Source organism: Coregonus clupeaformis, chromosome 19 (genome assembly GCF_020615455.1).
Source record: "Coregonus clupeaformis isolate EN_2021a chromosome 19, ASM2061545v1, whole genome shotgun sequence".
Lineage (NCBI taxonomy): Eukaryota > Metazoa > Chordata > Actinopteri > Salmoniformes > Salmonidae > Coregonus > Coregonus clupeaformis.
The window spans coordinates 12,498,267-12,517,643 of NC_059210.1; the positions used below are offsets into that span (position 1 = coordinate 12,498,267).

Consider the following 19,377-nt stretch of genomic DNA (forward strand, 5'->3'; position numbering starts at 1 on the left):
AACTCTGTATCTACTGAATGGAAACTCTCAGCCATATTGTCTCAAAACCTCCTTGCCAAGCCTAAACCATGCTGATTGTCTTGTCCTTCCCCCACAGTCTCTCCAAACACCGGCCAGTGATTGAGCTGCCCCACTGTGAGAACTCTGAGGTCATTGTTCGTCTCTATGAGATGCCCTACTTCCCCATGGGCTACTGGTCCAGACAGATCAACCGCCTACTGGAGGTCTCCTCATACATGCTTTGTGGCAGAGGTACTAATGCTGACATTAAAGGGATAATTACTTAGGTTGTTGTCGTTTCATTCAAAGTTCATTAGCTGGTAATTTTGCCTCGTGCAGAATCTCCTGGCTAGTAATTTTTAGAACATGTAGCAAAGCTACTGGAAACTGATTCTATCAGTACTGTATACACTGAGTGTACAAAACATTAGGAACACCTTCCTACTATTGAGTTGCACCCCCCTTTTTGCCTCAATTCGTTGGGGCATGGACTCTACAAGGTGTCAAAAGCGTTCCACAGGGATGCTGGCCCATGTTGACTCCAATGCTTCCCACAGTTATGTCAAGTTGGCTGGATGTCCTTTGGGTGGTGGACCATTCTTGATACACACGGGAAACTGTTGGGTGTGAAAAACCCATCAGTGTTGCAGTTCTTGACACAAACAGGTGCGCCTGGCACCCACTACCATACCCTGTTCAAAGGCACTATTTTGTCTTGCCCATTTACCCTCTGAATGGCACACATCCATGTCTCAAGGCTTAAAAATCATTCTTTAACCTATCTCTCCTTCATCTACACTGATTGAAGTGGATTTAACAGGTGACATCAATAAGGGATCATGGCTTTCACCTGGATTCACCTGGTCAGTCTATGTCATGGAAATAGCTTTTTTTGTACACTCAGTGTATATGGCTCTGAGTCGCCCCATTGTTGTTGTGTTGGTCTAGAGAGAGTGCTGCGTCCCAACCGTATCTACTGGAGGAGAGGCATCTACCTGAGCTGGTCTCCTGAGTCCTACTGTCTGGTGGAGGCTACTAACCTAGAGGGCAACCCTGCCAGCTTCGTCAAGATCACCGTGCCCTGCTCACGCAAAGGTACTGGAACAGCACCACAGCCTAGAGAATAAGGGATCCATACTGACATGGAAAAGCTGTAAACACTAGTTTAAAGAAAATAAAAAGACATTGAATTTATAATTTGGGTTGTGAGCTGAAAATGTTTAAGAACCCCCGCTTTGATAAACTGCATATAATATAATATAATATATTGCAATAAAGAGTGAGATAGATCATCAGTTGGAGGTGGTGATGATGATGATGATGGTGATGGTTGTCAAATCAAATAATATGATATAATAAGATATGGAACATCTTATCTTACAAAGTTGCAATTATCAAATAAAATGGTGTTTGTCACATGCTTCGTAAACAACAGGTGTAGACTAACAGTGAAATGTTTACTTATGGATCCGTTTCCAACTATGCAGAATTAAAATAGATTGAAATAGTGACATAGTGACACAGGAATAAGTACACAGTGAATAATGAATAACAATAACGAGTAAAAATAACATGGCTATATACAGGAAGTACCAGTACTGAGTCGATGTGCAGGGATATGAGGTAATTGAGGTAGCTATGTACGTATAGCTCCCGAGTGGCGCATCGGTCTAAGGCACTGCAGTGCTAGAAGCGTCACTACAGACCCCGGTTCGATTCCAGGCTGTATCACAATCCAGCCGTGATTGGGAGTCCCATAGGGCGGCGCACAATTGGCCCAGCGTTGTTCGGGTATGGCAGGGGTAGGCTGTCGTTGTAAATAAGAATTTGTTCTTAACTGACTTGCCTAGTTAAATAAAAATAAAATACAAATATTGGTAGGGGTGAAGTGACTACGCAACAGGATAGATAATAGACAGTATCAGCGTATGTGGTGTGTGTGTATGTATGTATGTATGTATATTTGGACACACCTACTCATTCAAGAGTTTTTCTATATTTTTACAATTTTTTACATTGTAGAATAAAAGTGAAGACATCAAAACTATGAAATAACACATGGAATCATGTAGTAACCAAACAATTGTTAAGCAAATCAAAATATATTTTATTTCTGAGATTCTTCAAATAGCCACCCTTTGCCTTGATGACAGCTTTGCACATTCTTGGCATTCTCTCAACCAGTTTCACCTGGAATGCTTTTCCAACTGTCTTGATGGAGTTACCACATATGCTGAGCACTTGTTGGCTGCTTTTCCTTCCACTCTGCGGTCCGACTCATCCCAAACCATCTCAATTGGGTTGAGGTCGGGGGATTGTTGTGGCCAGGTCATCTGATGCAGCACTCCATCACTATCCTTCTTGGTAAAATAACCCTTACACAGCCTGGAGGTGTGTTGGGTCATTGTCCTGTTGACAAACAAATGATAGTCCCACTAAGCCCAAACCAGATGGGATGGCGTATCGCTGTAGAATGCTGTGGTAGCCATGCTGGTTAAGTGTGCCTTGAATTCTAAATAAATCACAGACGGTGTCACCAGCAAAGCACCCCCACACCATAACACCTCCTCCTCCATGCTTTATGGTGGAAATACACATGCAGAGATCATCCGTTCACCCACACCGTGTCTCAGAAAGACGCGGCGGTTGGAACAAAAAATCTCCAATTTGGACTCCAGACCAAAGGACACATTTCCACCGGTCTAATGTCCATTGCTCGTGTTTCTTGGCCCAAGCAGGTCTCTTCTTATTATTGGTGTCCTTTAGTAGTGGTTTCTTTGCAGCAATTCGGCCATGAAGGCCTGATTCACACAGTCCCCTCTGAACAGTTGATTTTGAGATGTGTCTGTCACTTGAACTGTGTGAAGCATTTATTTGGGCTGCAATTTCTGAGGCTGGTAACTAATTCATTTATCCTCTGCAGCAGAGTTAACTCTGGGTCTTCCATTCCTGTGGCGGTCCTCATGAGAACCAGTTTCATCATAGTGCTTGATGGTTTTTGCGACTGCACTTGAATAAACTTTCAAAGTTCTTGAAATGTTCTGTATTGACTGACCTTCATGTCTTAAAGTAATGATGGACTGTCGTTTCTCTTTGCTTATTTGAGCTGTTCTTGCCATAATATGGACTTGGTCTTTTACCAAATAGGGCTATCTTCTGTATACCCCCCCCCCTTCCTTTGTCACAACACAACTGATTGGCTCAAACGCATTAAGAAGGAAAGAAATTCCACAAATTAACTTTTAAGAAGGCACCTGTTAATTGAAATGCATTCCAGGTGACTACCTCATGAAGCTGGTTGAGAGAATGCCAAGAGTGTGCAAAGCTGTCATCAAGGCAAAGGGTGGCTATTTGAAGAATCTCAAATATACAGTGAGGGAAAAAAGTATTTGATCCCCTGCTGATTTTGTACGTTTGCCCACTGACAAAGAAATGATCAGTCTATCATTTTAATGGTAGGTTTATTTGAACAGTGAGAGACAGAATAACAAAACAAAAATCCAGAAAAACCCATGTCAAAAATGTTATAAATTGATTTGCGTTTTAATGAGGGAAATACGAATTTGACCCCCTCACAATCAGAAAGATGTCTGGCTCCCAGGTGTCTTTTATACAGGTAACGAGCTGAGATTAGGAGCACACTCTTAAAGGGAGTGCTCCTAATCTCAGCTTGTTACCTGTATAAAAGACACCTGTCCACAGAAGCAATCAATCAATCAGATTCCAAACTCTCCACCATGGCCAAGACCAAAGAGCTCTCCAAGGATGTCAGGGACAAGATTGTAGACCTACACAAGGCTGGAATGGGCTACAAGACCATCGCCAAGCAGCTTGGTGAGAAGGTGACAACAGTTGGTGCGATTATTCGCAAATGGAAGAAACACAAAATAACTGTTAATCTCCCTCGGCCTGGGGCTCCATGCAAGATCTCACCTCGTGGAGTTGCAATGATCATGAGAACGGTGAGGAATCAGCCCAGAACTACACGTGAGGATCTTGTCAATGATCCCCCTGCTCAAGAAAGCACATATACAGGCCCGTCTGAAGTTTGCCAATGAACATCTGAATGATTCAGAAGAGATCTGGGGGAAAGTGTTGTGGTCAGATGAGACCAAAATGGAGCTCTTTGGCATCAACTCAACTCGCCATGTTTGGAGGAGGAGGAATGCTTCCTATGACCCCAAGAACACCATCCCCACCGTCAAACATGGAGGTGGAAACATTATGCTTTGGGGGTGTTTTTCTGCTAAGGGGACAGGACAACTTCACCGCATTAAAGGGACGATGGACGGGGCCATGTACCGTCAAATCTTGGGTGAGAACCTCCTTCCCTCAGCCAGGGCATTGAAAATGGGTCGTGGATGGGTATTCCAGCATGACAATGACCCAAAATACACGGCCAAGGCAACAAAGGAGTGGCTCAAGAAGAAGCACATTAAGGTCCTGGAGTGGCCTAGCCAGTCTCCAGACCTTAATCCCATAGAAAATCTGTGGAGGGAGCTGAAGGTTCGAGTTGCCAAACGTCAGGCTCGAAACCTTAATGACTTGGAGAAGATCTGCAAAGAGGAGTGGGACAAAATCCCTCCTGAGATGTGTGCAAACCTGGTGGCCAACTACAAGAAACATCTGACCTCTGTGATTGCCAACAAGGGTTTTGCCACCAAGTACTAAGTCATGTTTTGCAGAGGGGTCAAATACTTATTTCCCTCATTAAAATGCAAATCAATTTATAACATTTTTGACATGCGTTTTTCTGGATTATTTTGTTGTTATTCTGTCTCTCACTGTTCAAATAAACCTACCATTCAAATTATAGACTGATCATGTCTTTGTCAGTGGGCAAACGTACAAAATCAGCAGGGGATCAAATACTTTTTTCCCTCACTGTAAAATATATTTAGATTTGTTTAAGACTTCTTTGGTTACTAGATTATTCCATATGTGTTATTTCATAGTTTTGAAGTCTACAATGTAGAAAATAGTAAAAATAAAGAAAAACCCTTGAATGAGTAGATGTGTCCAAGCTTTTGACTGGTACTGTATGTGTGTGTGTGGTTAGAGTCCAGTGTGTGTGCATAGTCAGTGCAAGAGAGTTAGTGCAAAAAAGGGTCCATGCAGGTAGTCATTTGATTAGCTATTTAGCAGTTTTGTTTAGCAGTCTGATGGCTTGGGAGTAGACGCTGTTCAGGGTCCTGTTGGTTCAAGACTTGATGCACTGGTACCGCTTGCCGTGCGGTAGCAGAGAGAACAGTCTATGGCTTGGGTGGCTGGAGTCATATAATTGTTTTGGGGCCTTCCTCTGACACCGGCTGGTATAGAGGTCCTGGATGGCAGAGAGCTCGGCCCTAGTGATGTACTGGGACATACTCACTACCCTCTGTAGTGCCTTGCGGTCGGGTGCCTTGCAGTTGCCGTACAAAGCGGTGATGCAACCAGTCAAGATGCTATAAATTGTGCAACTGTATAACTTTTTGAGGATCTGAGAGCCCATGCCAAATCATTTCAGCCTCCTGAGGGGGAAGAGGTGCTGTCATGCCCTCTTCACAGCTGTGGGGGTGTGTGTGGACCATGTTAATTCCATAGTGATGTGGACAAAGAGGAACTCTCGACAGCTCTCGACCCGCTCCACTAAAGCCCCATCGATGTGGATGGGGGCATGTTCGCCGCTCGGTTTCCTGTAGTCCACAATCAGCTCTTTTGTCTTGCTGATGTTGAGGGAGAGGTTGTTGACCTGGCAACATACTGCCAGGTCTCTGACCTCATCCCTATAGGCTGCCTCATCAGAAAACTTGATGATGGTGTTTGGTGAGTCGTGAGCGGCCACGCAGTCGTGGGTGAACAGGGAATACAGGAGGGGACTAAGCACACACCCTTGAGGGGCCCCTGTGTTGATGGTCAACATGGCGGATGTGTTGTTGCCTACCCTCACCTCCTGGGGGAGGTCCGTCAGGAAGTCCAGGATTCAGTTGCAGCGGGAGGTGTTCAGTCCCAGGGTCTGGGAGCTTGTTGAAGAGCTTGGAGGGGACTTTGGTGTTGAGCGCTGAGCTATAGTAAATGAACAGCATTCTTACATAGGTATTCCTTTTGTCTAGGTGGGTGAGGGCAGTGTGGAGTGCAATAGAGATTGTGTCATCTGTGGATCTGTTAGGGCGGTATGCGAATTGGAGTGGGTCCAGGGTGTCTGGGATGATATTGTTGATGTGAGCCATGACCAACCTTTCAAAGCATTTCATGGCTATAGATGTGAGTGCTACGGGGCGATAGCCATTTAGGCAGGTTGCCTTGGCGTTCTTGGGCACAGGGACTATGGTGGTCTGCTTGAAACAAGTTTGTATTATAGACCGGGTCAGGGATAGGTTGAAAATGCCAGTGAAGACACTTGCCAGCTGGTCAGCAAATGCTCAGAGTACACGTCCTGGTATTCCGTCCCCCGGCCTTGCGAATATTAACCTGTTTAATGGTCTTACATCGGCTACGGAGAGCGAGATCACACAGTCGTCCGGAACAGCGGGTGCTCTCATGCATGGTTCAGTGTTGCTTGCATTGAAGCGAGCATTGAAGGCCTTTAGTTCATCTGGTAGGCTTGCGTCACTGGGTAGCTCGCGGCTGGGTTTCCCATTGTAATGAGTGATAGTTTGTAAGCCCTGCCACATCTGTTGAGCATCAGAGCCGGCATAGAAGGATTCGATCTTAGTCCTGTATTGACGCTTTGCCTATTTGATTGCTTGTCGGAGGTCGTAGCAGGATTTCTTATAAGCGTCCGGAATGGTGTCCCGTTCCTTGAAAGTGGCAGCTCTTTAGCTCAATACAGATGTTGTGTGTTACTGGGTCAAGTGGTGGTGGTGGTGATGATGGTTGTGTTACTCCTCAGGTCATATGTTAATGGGTCAGGTGGTGGACCATGTTGACTCTCTCTTGGAGGAGTGGTTCCCTGGTCTCCTCACCACTGATATCCATGGCAATGGAGAGACCCTGCTGAAGAAATGGGCGCTGTACAGCTTCAAGGATGGACAGGAGTGGAGCAAGATGCTGCTGGAGGACCTGTTCACTCACATAGATAAAGGTATGTCTGTTAACGCTTGGATTTGACACAATTGATACCTGTGTTAGTCATGTTTCTAAAATATCATAATTGAAATCAATCACAACAGTTTGGTAACACTACTACAAACAATTGTGGATGTTCTTAAATTAATGGGAGAGCTACTTTAATAGTGAATGTAACAATATCTTAAAGGTCTAATGCAGACGTTTTTATCTCAATATCAAATCACCTTACTGTGATTGTTTGCAATTAAAATGATCAAAAATAAACAAAAATAGCTTCTTAGCAAAGAACAATTTCTCAAGCAATAGTTTTGCTAGGACTGTCTGGGAGTGGTCTGAGTGGGGATGGAAAACAGAAAACTAGCTGTTATTGGCAGAGAGGTTTGGAACTCTCTTTCTTATTGGTCTATTAACTATGATGTCACCAGGTAGGCCAAAACTCCATCCCACCAAAACAGGCTGAAATTTCAGGCGGTCTTTTCAAACAGCTCTTACGCTAAAAGGGCGTTATTCAAATGTTCAAAATCTCACAGTATTATACCAACATCATAGTGTGGAAATGTATATAGAACACAGGAAAATCACGTTTTTGACCCCACTGGACCTTTAACTTCTGCCTAATCTCTCTTTTCCACTCTCCTTCCCTCCTATAGACTGTCTTTTGGTAAACCCGGAGGACCCTCGCTGCACAGTGCCCATCTCTCAGATTGCTCCAGACCTGATCCTCAGTGACCTGCCTGCTGGAACCATCCTGGACAGTGAGGAGCTTGAGATAGACCTTACCAAGGAGAACCTGCTGGGTCAGTTACAATAATAATTAGATTTGTATCGTGTTTTCCATTTACAGGCAGAAATCACAAAGCTCTTAGAAAGCTCAGAAAGCTCTGTGGGACTGTAGTCTCTTTCAACAGCTGCAGTGTCAATGACACGAATTTGTTCATTTTCTGAATGTAGGGGATGGGGGTTTTGGGTCTGTCTATCGAGGCGTCTACAAAAATGAAGAGGTGGCAGTGAAGATTTTCAACAAGCATGCCTCTGAGCTCTATATACATCGACTACTCCGACAGGTAATGTAATAATCTGAATGAGGTGTTTTAGTGTCGGGCAGGAATGGCTGGAGAATAGCTCCAGGACCAGCAAGGTTTTGTGATATAGAGAAAAAAAGGATTATATGGTCCTGGAGAAGCTACATCAGCATTGAGGTTGGGGTCAATTTGGGAAATTTTGGTTACTTCCTGTCACGATCGCTGACAGATGAAGCGGACCAAGGCGCAGCGTGATAAGCGTACATACTTTATTGCGTACACAACATGAACCAAAACAATAAACCAAACGATACGTGAAGTCCTAGGTTATACACAAAACCTTACGGAACAAGATCCCACCATAAACTAGTGAAAACAGGCTGCCTAAGTATGGACCCCAATCAGAGACAACGAGCTACAGCTGCCTCTGATTGGGAACCACCCTGGCCAACATAGATCTAAACGATCTAGAACAAAAACATAGAAAATGTAACAGAAATTCCACACCCTGGCTCAACATTTAAGAGTCCCCCGAGCCAGGGCGTGACAGTACCCCCCCCCCCCCCAAAGGTGCGGACTGCGACCGCGCCACACCAACACAACGGGGTAGGGGCCGGGTGGGCATTCCGCCTCGGAGGCGGATCCGGCTCCGGGTGTGACCACCACTCTCTGTCTACCCCCCCGTAGCGCCCCTGGTCTGGTCTGGCCCAGCTGACCGGTGCCGGACTGGACACCGGTGGAACAGGCACGGACCGTGCCGGACTGACGACGCGCACCACTGTCTTGGTGCGGGGAGCAGGAACGGGCTGGACCGGGCTGACGACGTGCACCACTGGCTTGGTGCGGGGAGCAGGAACGGGCCGGACCGGGCTGACGACGCGCACCTCTGGCTTGGTGCGGGGAGCAGGAACGGGCTGGACCGGGCTGGCGACGCGCACCACTGGCTTGGTGCGGGGAGCAGGAACGGGCCGGACCGGGCTGACGACGCGCACCACAGGCTTGGTGCGGGGAGCAGGAACGGGCCGGACCGGGCTGGCGACGCGCACCTCTGGCTTGGTGCGGGGAGCAGGAACGGGCCAGACCGGGCTGGCGACGCGCACCACAGGCTTGGTGCGGGGAGCAGGAATGGGCCGGACCGGGCTGGCGACGTGCACCACTGGCTTGGTGCGGGGAGCAGGAACGGGCCGGACCGGGCTGACGTCGCGCACCACAGGCTTGGTGCGGGGAGCAGGAACGGGCAGGACCGGGCTGACGACGCGCACCACAGGCTTGGTGCGAGGGACAGGAACAGACCGGACTGGGCTGACGACGCGCACCACTGGCTTGGTGCGGGGAGCAGGAACAGACCGGACTGGGCTGACGACGCGCACCACTGGCTTGGTGCGGGGAGCAGGAACGGGCCGGACCTGGCTGACGACGCGTACCACTGGCTTGGTGCGGGGAGCAGGAACAGGCCGGGCTGGCGACGCGCACCACTGGCTTGGTGCGGGGAGCAGGAACGGGCCGGACCGGGCTGACGTCGCGCACCACTGTCTTGGTGCGGGGAGCAGGAACAGGCCGGACCGGGCTGGCGACGCGCACCACTGGCTTGGTGCGGGGAGCAGGAACGGGCCGGACCGGGCTGACGTCGCGCACCACTGTCTTGGTGCGGGGAGCAGGAACAGGCCGGATCGGGCTGGCGACGCGCACCACTGGCTTGGTGCGGGGAGCAGGAACGGGCCGGACCAGGCTGGCGACGCGCACCACTGGCTTGGTGTGGGGAGCAGGAACGGGCCGGACCGGGCTGGCGACGCGCACCTCTGGCTTAGTGCGGGGAGCAGGAACGGACCGGGCTGGCGACGTGCACCACTGGCTTGGTGCGGGGAGCAGGAACGGGCCGGACCGGGCTGGCGACGAGCACCACAGGCTTGGTGCGAAGGACAGGAACAGACCGGACCGGGCTGACGACGCGCACCACTGGCTCGGTGCGGGGAGCAGGAACGGGCCGGACCTGGCTGACGACGCACACCACTGGCTTGGTGCTGGGAGCAGGAACGGGCCGGACCGGGTTGGCGACGCGCACCACTGGCTTGGTGCGGGGAGCAGGAACGGGCCGGACCGGGCTGACGACGCGCACCGCTGGCTTAGTGCGGGGAGCAGGAACGGACCGGGCTGGCGACGCGCACCACAGGCTTGGTGCGGGGAGCAGGAACGGGCCGGACCGGGCTGGCGACGCGCACCTCTGGCTTGGTGCGGGGAGCAGGAACGGACCGGGCTGGCGACGCGCACCACTGGCTTGGTGCGGGGATTAGGAACGGGCCGGACCGGGCTGACGACGCGCACCACTGGCTTGGTGCGGGGAGCAGGAACGGGCCGGACCTGGCTGGCGACGCACACCACTGGCTTGGTGCGGGGAGCAGGAACGGGCCGGACCGGGCTGGCGACGCGCACCACTGGCTTGGTGCGGGGAGCAGGAACGGGCCGGACCGGGCTGACGACGCGCACCACTGGCTTGGTGCGGGGAGTAGGAACGGACCGGGCTGGCGACGCGCACCACAGGCTTGGTGCGGGGAGCAGGAACGGGCCGGACCGGGCTGACGACGCGCACCACAGGCTTGGTGCGGGGAGCAGGACGGGCCGGACCGGGCTGGCGACGCGCACCACTGGCTTGGTGCGGGGAGCAGGAACGGGCCGGACCGGGCTGACTACGCGCACCACTGGCTTGGTGCGGGGAGTAGGAACGGACCGGGCTGGCGACGCGCACCACAGGCTTGGTGCGGGGAGCAGGAACGGGCCGGACCGGGCTGACGACGCGCACCACAGGCTTGGTGCGGGGAGCAGGACGGGCCGGACCGGGCTGGCGACGCGCACCACTGGCTTGGTGCGGGGAGCAGGAACGGGCCGGACCGGGCTGGCGACGCGCACCACAGGCTTGGTGCGGGGAGCAGGAACGGGCCGGACCGGGCTGACGACGCGCACCACAGGCTTGGTGCGGGGAGCAGGAGCGGGCCGGACCGGGCTGGCGACGCGCACCACAGGCTTGGTGCGGGGAGCAGGAGCGGGCCGGACCGGGCTGGCGACGCGCACCACTGTCTTGGTGCGGGGAGCAGGAACGGGCCGGACCGGGCTGACGACGCGCACCACTGGCTTGGTGCGGGGAGCAGGAACGGGCCGGACCGGGCTGGCGACGCGCACCACAGGCTTTGTGCGGGGAGCAGGAACAGGCCGGACCGGGCTGACGACGCGCACCACAGGCTTGGTGCGGGGAGCAGGAACAGGCCGGACCCGGGCTGACGACGCGCACCACAGGCTTGGTGCGGGGAGCAGGAACAGGCCGGACCGGGCTGGTGACGCGCACCACAGGCTTGGTGCGGGGAGCAGGAACAGGCCGGACCGGGCTTGCGACGCGCACCACAGGCTTGGTGCGAGGGACAGGAACAGGCCGGACCGGGCTGACGACGCGCACCACAGGCTTGGTGCGGGGAGCAGGAACAGGCCGGACCGGGCTGGCGACGCGCACCACAGGCTTGGTGCGAGGGACAGGAACAGGCCGGACCGGGCTGACGACGCGCACCACAGGCTTGGTGCTGGGGACAGGAACAGGTCGGGCCGGACTGGGAACACACACCACTGGCCTTGTGCGGGAATCAGGAACGGGCCGGACCGGACTGGTGACACACACCACTTGCTTGGTGCGAGGTGCGGGACAGGGTTTCCTCATAAACCTCCGCTCCCTCTGCTGCCTAACCAGTTCCTCTCGCCGTGCCTCTACACTCTCCTTCTCCCTCGTGACCAATAGCCCCCGTAACCTGGTGGCCTCCTCTCCTAGTCCGCCGATTCGCCCTGTAGCTGCCTCCAGCAGCCCCGTCGTCCACGCCGTGTGCCCCCCCCAAAAAATTACTTGGGGTTGCCTCTCGCGTGTCCGTCGTCGGCACGGTTGGCGCCGTTTCTCCTCTCCTGCTTGGGCATTTACTTTTGCCCATGGCCCTCTGCCCGCGAATATGTCCTCCCAAGACCACCATTCGCCCACCTGGGACATCGCCAACTTCTCCTCCTGGGCACGCTGCTTGGTCCTCTGGGGGTGGGATCTTCTGTCACGATCGCTGACAGATGAAGCGGACCAAGGCGCAGCGTGATAAGCGTACATACTTTATTGCGTACACAACACGAACCAAAACAATAAACCAAACGATACGTGAAGTCCTAGGTTATACACAAAACCTTACGGAACAAGATCCCACCATAAACTAGTGAAAACAGGCTGCCTAAGTATGGACCCCAATCAGAGACAACGAGCTACAGCTGCCTCTGATTGGGAACCACCCTGGCCAACATAGATCTAAACGATCTAGAACGAAAACATAGAAAATGTAACAGAAATTCCACACCCTGGCTCAACATTTAAGAGTCCCCCGAGCCAGGGCGTGACACTTCCTGAATTGACTGATTGGAAATGGACCCGATAAGCAGTTGCCTGGCTACCCAGACTCCTTGCTCCGGCCAAACGCTATGCCACAATAAGTCTGGATCTGAGTACCTCCCCGAAACCCTTCACCGAATGCGAACACATTCTGGGCTGTCTGATTGGTCCAGAAACCGATAGGTTGAGCCAGAACACACGTGGGTAAAGTGTCGGTTTTAAAGTTCGTCATTGGCATTGATACTGTGATTGGTTAGAGATTATCCAATCGCTGATGACTTTGTTTTGTACAACACCCCTCATTTTGAGAGTCACCACAAACCACTTCAAAGATGGCAGTCTCAGACTAAAGTGTTTAACGAACAACAGAGCAGCGGAATAATTTAATGTGAGACCTCAGGCCAGGTGTGTGTGTGCGTGACTGTGTGTGTGTATGTCTTCAGGCTAGACAAGCAGTATTGTAAGTTGGTCTCTCTCTCTTTTCCTTCCGTCTCTTTCCAGGAGTTGGTGGTGTTGGGTCGTCTCCACCACCCCAGCCTGGTGGGGCTGCTGGCGGCCGGGACGAACCCTCATGTCCTGGTGATGGAGCTAGCCCCCAGAGGGTCCCTGGACTCTCTGTTCGAACACGAGAACAGCAGCCTCAACCGCAAGCTCCAGCACAGGATCGCTCTGCAGGTGGCCGACGGGCTCAGGTAGGTTAATCGCTCAATACACACATGCACACATTACATGCATATAAACTCAGCAAAAAAATTAACTTCCCTTTTTCAGGACCCTGTCTTTCAAAGATAATTTGGAAAAATCAAAATAACTTCACAGATCTTCAATGTAAAGGGTTTAAACACTGTTTCCCATGCTTGTTCAATGAACCATAAACAATTAATGAACATGCACCTGTGGAACGGTCCTTAAGACACAGTAGGCAATTAAGGTGACAGTTATGAAAACTTAGGACACTAAAGAGGCCTTTCTACTGACTCTGAAAAACACAAAAAGAAAGATGCCCAGAGTCCCTGCTCATCTGTGTGAACGTGCCTTAGGCATGCTGCAAGGAGGTATAAGGACTGCAGATGTGGCCAGGGCAATAAATTGCAATGTTCGTACTGTGAGACGCCTAAGACAGCGCTACAGGGAGACAAGACAGACAGCTGATCGTCCTTGCAGTGGCAGACCACGTGTAACAACACCTGCACAGGATCGGTACATCTGAACATCACACCTGCGGGACAGGTACAGGATGGCAACAACAACTGCCCGAGTTACACCAGGAACGCACAATCCCCCCATCAGTGCTCAGACTGTCTGCAATAGGCTGAGAGAGGCTGGACTGAGGGCTTGTAGGCCTGTTGTAAGGCAGGTCCTCACCAGACATCACCGGCAACAACGTCGCCTATGGGCACAAACCCACCGTCGCTGGACCAGTCCTTTCCCAGCGACTGGCAAAAAGTGCTCTTCACTGACGAGTCGCGGTTTTGTTTCACCAGGGGTGATGGTCGGATTCGCGTTAATCGTCGAAGGAATGAGCGTTACACCGAGGCCTGTACTCTGGAGCGGGATCGATTTGGCAGTGGAGGGTCCGTCATGGTCTGGGGTGGTGTATCACAGCATCATCGGACTGAGCTTCTTGTCATTGCAGGTAATCTCAACGCTGTGCGTTACAGGGAAGACATCCTCCTCCCTCATGTGGTACCCTTCCTGCCGGCTCATCCTGACATGACCCTCCAGCATGACAATGCCACCAGCCATACTGCTCGTTCTGTGCCTGATTTCCTGCAAGACAGGAATGTCAGTGTTCTGCCATGGCCAGCGAAGAGCCCGGATCTCAATCCCATTGAGCATGTCTGGGACCTGTTGGATCGGAGGGTGAGGACTAGGGCCATTCTCCCCAGAAATGTCCGGGAACTTGCAGGTGCCTTGGTGGAAGAGTGGGGTAACATCTCACAGCAAGAACTGGCAAATCTGGTGCAGTCCATGAGGAGGAGATGCACTGCAGTACTTAATGCAGCTGGTGGCCACACCAGATACTGACTGTTACTTTTGACCCCCCCTTTGTTCAGGAACACATTATTCAATTTCTGTTGGTCACATGTATGTGGAACTTGTTCAGTTTATGTCTCAGTTGTTGAATCTTGTTATGTTCATACAAATATTTACACATGTTAAGATTGCTGAAAATAAACACAGTTGACAGTGAGAGGATGTTTCTTTTTTTGCTGAGTTTATGTATATACACACATTACATACATACATACATACATACATACATACATGCATACAGGTGTATGCCCACAAGAACATGCATACAGGAACATGCACACGTGTCAGACACAGTGTTCAATGATATTCAATTATTTCCAAGTATGTATAGTAAACCCAAACAAACAAATATGAATTCATGATCTATATTGGGAACTCTCAATTTAGACACATTGTACATCACTGTTTCCTCAGTTTACCTCCCTTCCATATTGCCAGGTATCTCCACTCGTCCATGATAATCTACCGGGACCTGAAGCCTCACAACGTGCTGCTGTTCAACCTGAAGACTGACTCAGAGACCATCGCTAAGATCACGGACTACGGCATCGCTCAGTACTGCTGCAGCATGGGGGTCAGGAGCTCTGAGGGCACCCCAGGTAGGAACTAACCCTTCAGTGTAGAGATTTATGCAAAATCTCAGCATGTTTCTAATTCCTTTCTTTAATCCCTTTCTATCTGTCTCTGTCCCCCTCTACCTCCCTATCTCCTCTTCTCTTTTACTCTCTGTCTCTGTTCTCTCTTTCTCCCTCCCTCTCCCCTCACCATTTCTCTCTCCACCCACCCAGGTTTCCGGGCGCCAGAGGTTGCCCGGGGCAACGTGATCTACAACCAGCAGGCGGACGTGTTCTCGTTCGGCCTGCTGCTGTACGACCTGCTGACCTGTGGTGAGCGCATCTCAGACGGCATGAAGTTCCCCAGCGAGTTTGATGAGATCGCCGTGCAGGGCAAGCTGCCAGACCCAGTGAAGCGCTACGGCTGCTCCCCCTGGCCAGGCTTCCAGGGCCTCATGAAGGACTGTATGAGGGAGAGTCCCCAGGACAGACCCACCTCCACACAGGTAACCCTAGCACTGTTACTACTACCTGTCTCCACCTGGCTGTGTGTGAAGTGTAGATGTTTCACTGACTGTCTGTAGGTTTTGAACTGACTATGTAAAGGTGTGACTAAGCTGATTACTTGCGTTTGTGTAGGTGTTTGACTGACTATTTGCCTGTGTGTAGGTGTTTGACTAACTGTGACTATATTTGCCTGTGTGTGTACTGTAGGTGTTTGAGAGGCTGAACTCTGGGGAGATGCTGTGTCTAATGAGGGAGCTGGTGGTCAGCAGAGCTGCCAATGCTGAGTGTTTCACGGTGGGCTGCAGCAGCCCCAGCAACAGCCCCAGTTCTAACCCTAACCCCAGGGCCTGGGTGGGAGGGGGCAGCAGCACACAGAGACTGGGTTGTCTCGCATCTGTCGACCTGGAGACTGAGAAAGTCACAACACAGGTATTCATAATAGAAGATCTCTCAACGTAGGCACTCACATTGTAGGGATTTGCAAAGTACATGATTACCACACAATACTAGCTCTAACAATACATGTATTACTGCAGCTAGATAATTAGAGCTCAGGTATTCACACAATAGCATAGGTCCTCACAATACATGTCTCTTTGACATAGGTCCTCACTATATAGGTCTCTTTGACCTACAGTGAGGGAAAAAAGTATTTGATCCCCTGCTGATTTTGTACGTTTGCCCACTGACAAAGAAATGATCAGTCTATAATTTTAATGGTAGGTTTATTTGAACAGTGAGAGACAGAATAACAACAACAAAATCCAGAAAAACGCATGAGAAAAATGTTATAAATTGATTTGCATTTTTAATGAGGGAAATAAGTATTTGACCCCTCTGCAAAACATGACATAGTACTTGGTGGCAAAACCCTTGTTGGCAATCACAGAGGTCAGACGTTTCTTGTAGTTGGCCACCAGGTTTGTATACATCTCAGGAGGGATTTTGTCCCACTCCTCTTTGCAGATCTTCTCCAAGTCATTAAGGTTTCAAGGCTGACGTTTGGCAACTCGAACCTTCAGCTCCCTCCACAGATTTTCTATGGGATTAAGGTCTGGAGACTGGCTAGGCCACTCCAGGACCTTAATGTGCTTCTTCTTGAGCCACTCCTTTGTTGCCTTGGCCGTGTATTTTGGGTCATTGTCATGCTGGAATACCCATCCACGACCCATTTTCAATGCCCTGGCTGAGGGAAGGAGGTTCTCACCCAAGATTTGACGGTACGTGGCCCCGTCCATCGTCCCTTTGATGCGGTGAAGTTGTCCTGTCCCCTTAGCAGAAAAACACCCCCAAAGCATAATGTTTCCACCTCCATGTTTGACGGAGGGGATGGTGTTCTTGGGGTCATAGGCAGCATTCCTCCTCCACCAAACACAGCGAGTTGAGTTGATGCCAAAGAGCTCCATTTTGGTCTCATCTGACCACAACACTTTCACCCAGTTCTCCTCTGAATCATTCAGATGTTCATTGGCAAACTTCAGACGGGCATGTATATGTGCTTTCTTGAGCAGGGGGACCTTGCGGGCGCTGCAGGATTTCAGTCCTTCATGGCGTAGTATGTTACCAATTGTTTTCTTGGTGACTATGGTCCCAGCTGCCTTGAGATCATTGACAAGATCCTCCCGTGTAGTTCTGGGCTGATTCCTCACCGTTCTCATGATCATTGCAACTCCACGAGGTGAGATCTTGCATGGAGCCCCAGGCCCAGGGAGATTGACAGGTCTTTTGTGTTTCTTCCATTTGCGAATAATCGCACCAACTGTTGTCACCTTCTCACCAAGCTGCTTGGCGAAGGTCTTGTAGCCCATTCCAGCCTTGTGTAGGTCTACAATCTTGTCCCTGACATCCTTGGAGAGCTCTTTGGTCTTGGCCATGGTGGAGAGTTTGGAATCTGATTGATTGATTGCTTCTGTGGACAGGTGTCTTTTATACAGGTAACAAGCTGAGATTAGAAGCACTCCCTTTAAGAGTGTGCTCCTAATCTCAGCTCGTTACCTGTATAAAAGACACCTGGGAGCCAGAAATCTTTCTGATTGAGAGGGGGTCAAATACTTATTTCCCTCATTAAAATGCAAATCAATTTATAACATTTTTGACATGCGTTTTTCTGGATGTTTTTGTTGTTATTCTGTCTCTCACTGTTCAAATAAACCTACCATTAAAATTATAGACTGATCATTTCTTTGTCAGTGGGCAAACGTACAAAATCAGCAGGGGATCAAATACTGTTTTCCCTCACTGTAGGTCCTCACAATATAGGTCTCTTTGACATAGGTCCTCACAATACACAAAACACAGACAAATCAGTGTTTAAAATTCCCATATTCCTCAATGCTAACGTCTTCCTTCTCCCTACAGGAGATTGACACGAGTCCTGTCTTATGCCTGGTGACCGTCCAAGTCCCAGACGAAGCCTGTGATTGGCTGGTGGCTGGTACACAATCAGGGGCACTGGTCGTCATCAGCACTCAGGACCTGTCCACCTGGCACAACCTGCAGAGTGTCACCGACGCTGTGACATCACTGTTCTTCCACACACACCCTCAGCGCAGGTAAGAGAGTGTCAGACTAGATACTATACAATGGGTATGCTATGGCTATGCCAGGGTTCTGCACTAACTTTTTGCAGTTGGTGGCACCAGCACATGATTTGGTCACACCAATATATATATTTTTTAATAAAATGATAATTGATAATGAGCTGACCTGTGCCCCATAATGCACCTGCATTCCATACAGAACCAGGCTAAAATGACTAGCCATCTTTTACATTAGCATGCCCTTGTGTTCTTACATTGATTTGGATAGATTTACTGTAATAGCAAAGAAAAGAGACTGTTTAAATAAAGTGCAAAATGTATTTAATGCCGATTTCAATGTGCCATGTGTTATTTTCTGCGAAATCCTCTAGAGGCAGACTTTTTACAAATTATGCCACGGCAACAACAACAAAAGTTAGTGGGGAGAAGGACTGTGAATTCCTTACGTTTCTTCAGGTTTTCGCACTCAAGATCAGCCTTTTCTAATAGAAAAACAACAAAATTGGATGTTATAAGGACACAACGATGCTTAACCTCTACGGGATCGGTGTCCCGTATACGGGACGGTTGAGCTAATGTGATTAGCATGACTGTTGTAAGTAACAGCAAACTTTCCAGGACATAGACATGTCTTATATGGGCAGAAAGCTTAAATTATTGTTCATCTAACTGCACTGTCCAATTTACATTAGCTATTACAGTGAAAAATTACCATGCTATTGTTTGAGGAGAGTGCACAACAACAAAAAACTTACCACGGCAACTGGTTTCAAACATTCACCTCTGAAGGTAAATAATGTACTTACATTCAGTAATCTTGCTCTGATTTGTCATCTTAAGGGTCCCAGAGATAAAATGTAGCATAGTTTTGTTTGATAAAATCCATGTTATATTCAAATGTAGGAACTGGGTTCTACAGTTTGAACCCCTGCTGTCTCTGGCTCCACACCCACCCCGCCCATCTAGATGTGTGAAAGTTAATGCAGATTTGTTGTTGTTGTCCATGCTACAGATGGCTGTATTGGTCCACTAATACAGGACTAGTAAAGGCCCAGTGCACTACTTTTGTGAATTATTATTATTTCTTTATTTTGGGATTTTTCAGGGGGTGCTACAGCACTCTCAGCACCCCTACTTCCCACGGCTGTGCACTTGTGATGGAGTTTTGAAAACAAATGGCCTCTGGATTGATGCAAATAATCATGATTCTGCCAGTTAGGCATAGGCTACTTTGTAGTTATCTTTTAAATGCCTTTCCATCTACCCGG

At 50.0% G+C, this 19,377-nt stretch overlaps 1 protein-coding gene across 4 annotated transcripts in view; it reads left to right on the forward strand.

The window, feature by feature from the left end:
- lrrk2 (leucine-rich repeat kinase 2) overlaps positions 1-19,377 on the forward strand; it is a 60,696-nt gene that overhangs the window by 35,193 nt on the left and 6,126 nt on the right. For all 4 annotated transcript variants that reach the window (XM_041837015.2, XM_041837018.2, XM_041837017.2 and 1 more), the window contains exons 35-44: positions 98-252; positions 949-1,095; positions 6,872-7,063; positions 7,701-7,847; positions 8,002-8,114; positions 12,973-13,163; positions 14,947-15,107; positions 15,297-15,568; positions 15,777-15,998; positions 17,928-18,121. In XM_041837015.2, coding sequence (XP_041692949.2) covers positions 98-252; positions 949-1,095; positions 6,872-7,063; positions 7,701-7,847; positions 8,002-8,114; positions 12,973-13,163; positions 14,947-15,107; positions 15,297-15,568; positions 15,777-15,998; positions 17,928-18,121 — 1,794 coding nt within the window. The remainder of the gene's footprint in view (positions 1-97; positions 253-948; positions 1,096-6,871; positions 7,064-7,700; positions 7,848-8,001; positions 8,115-12,972; positions 13,164-14,946; positions 15,108-15,296; positions 15,569-15,776; positions 15,999-17,927; positions 18,122-19,377) is intronic.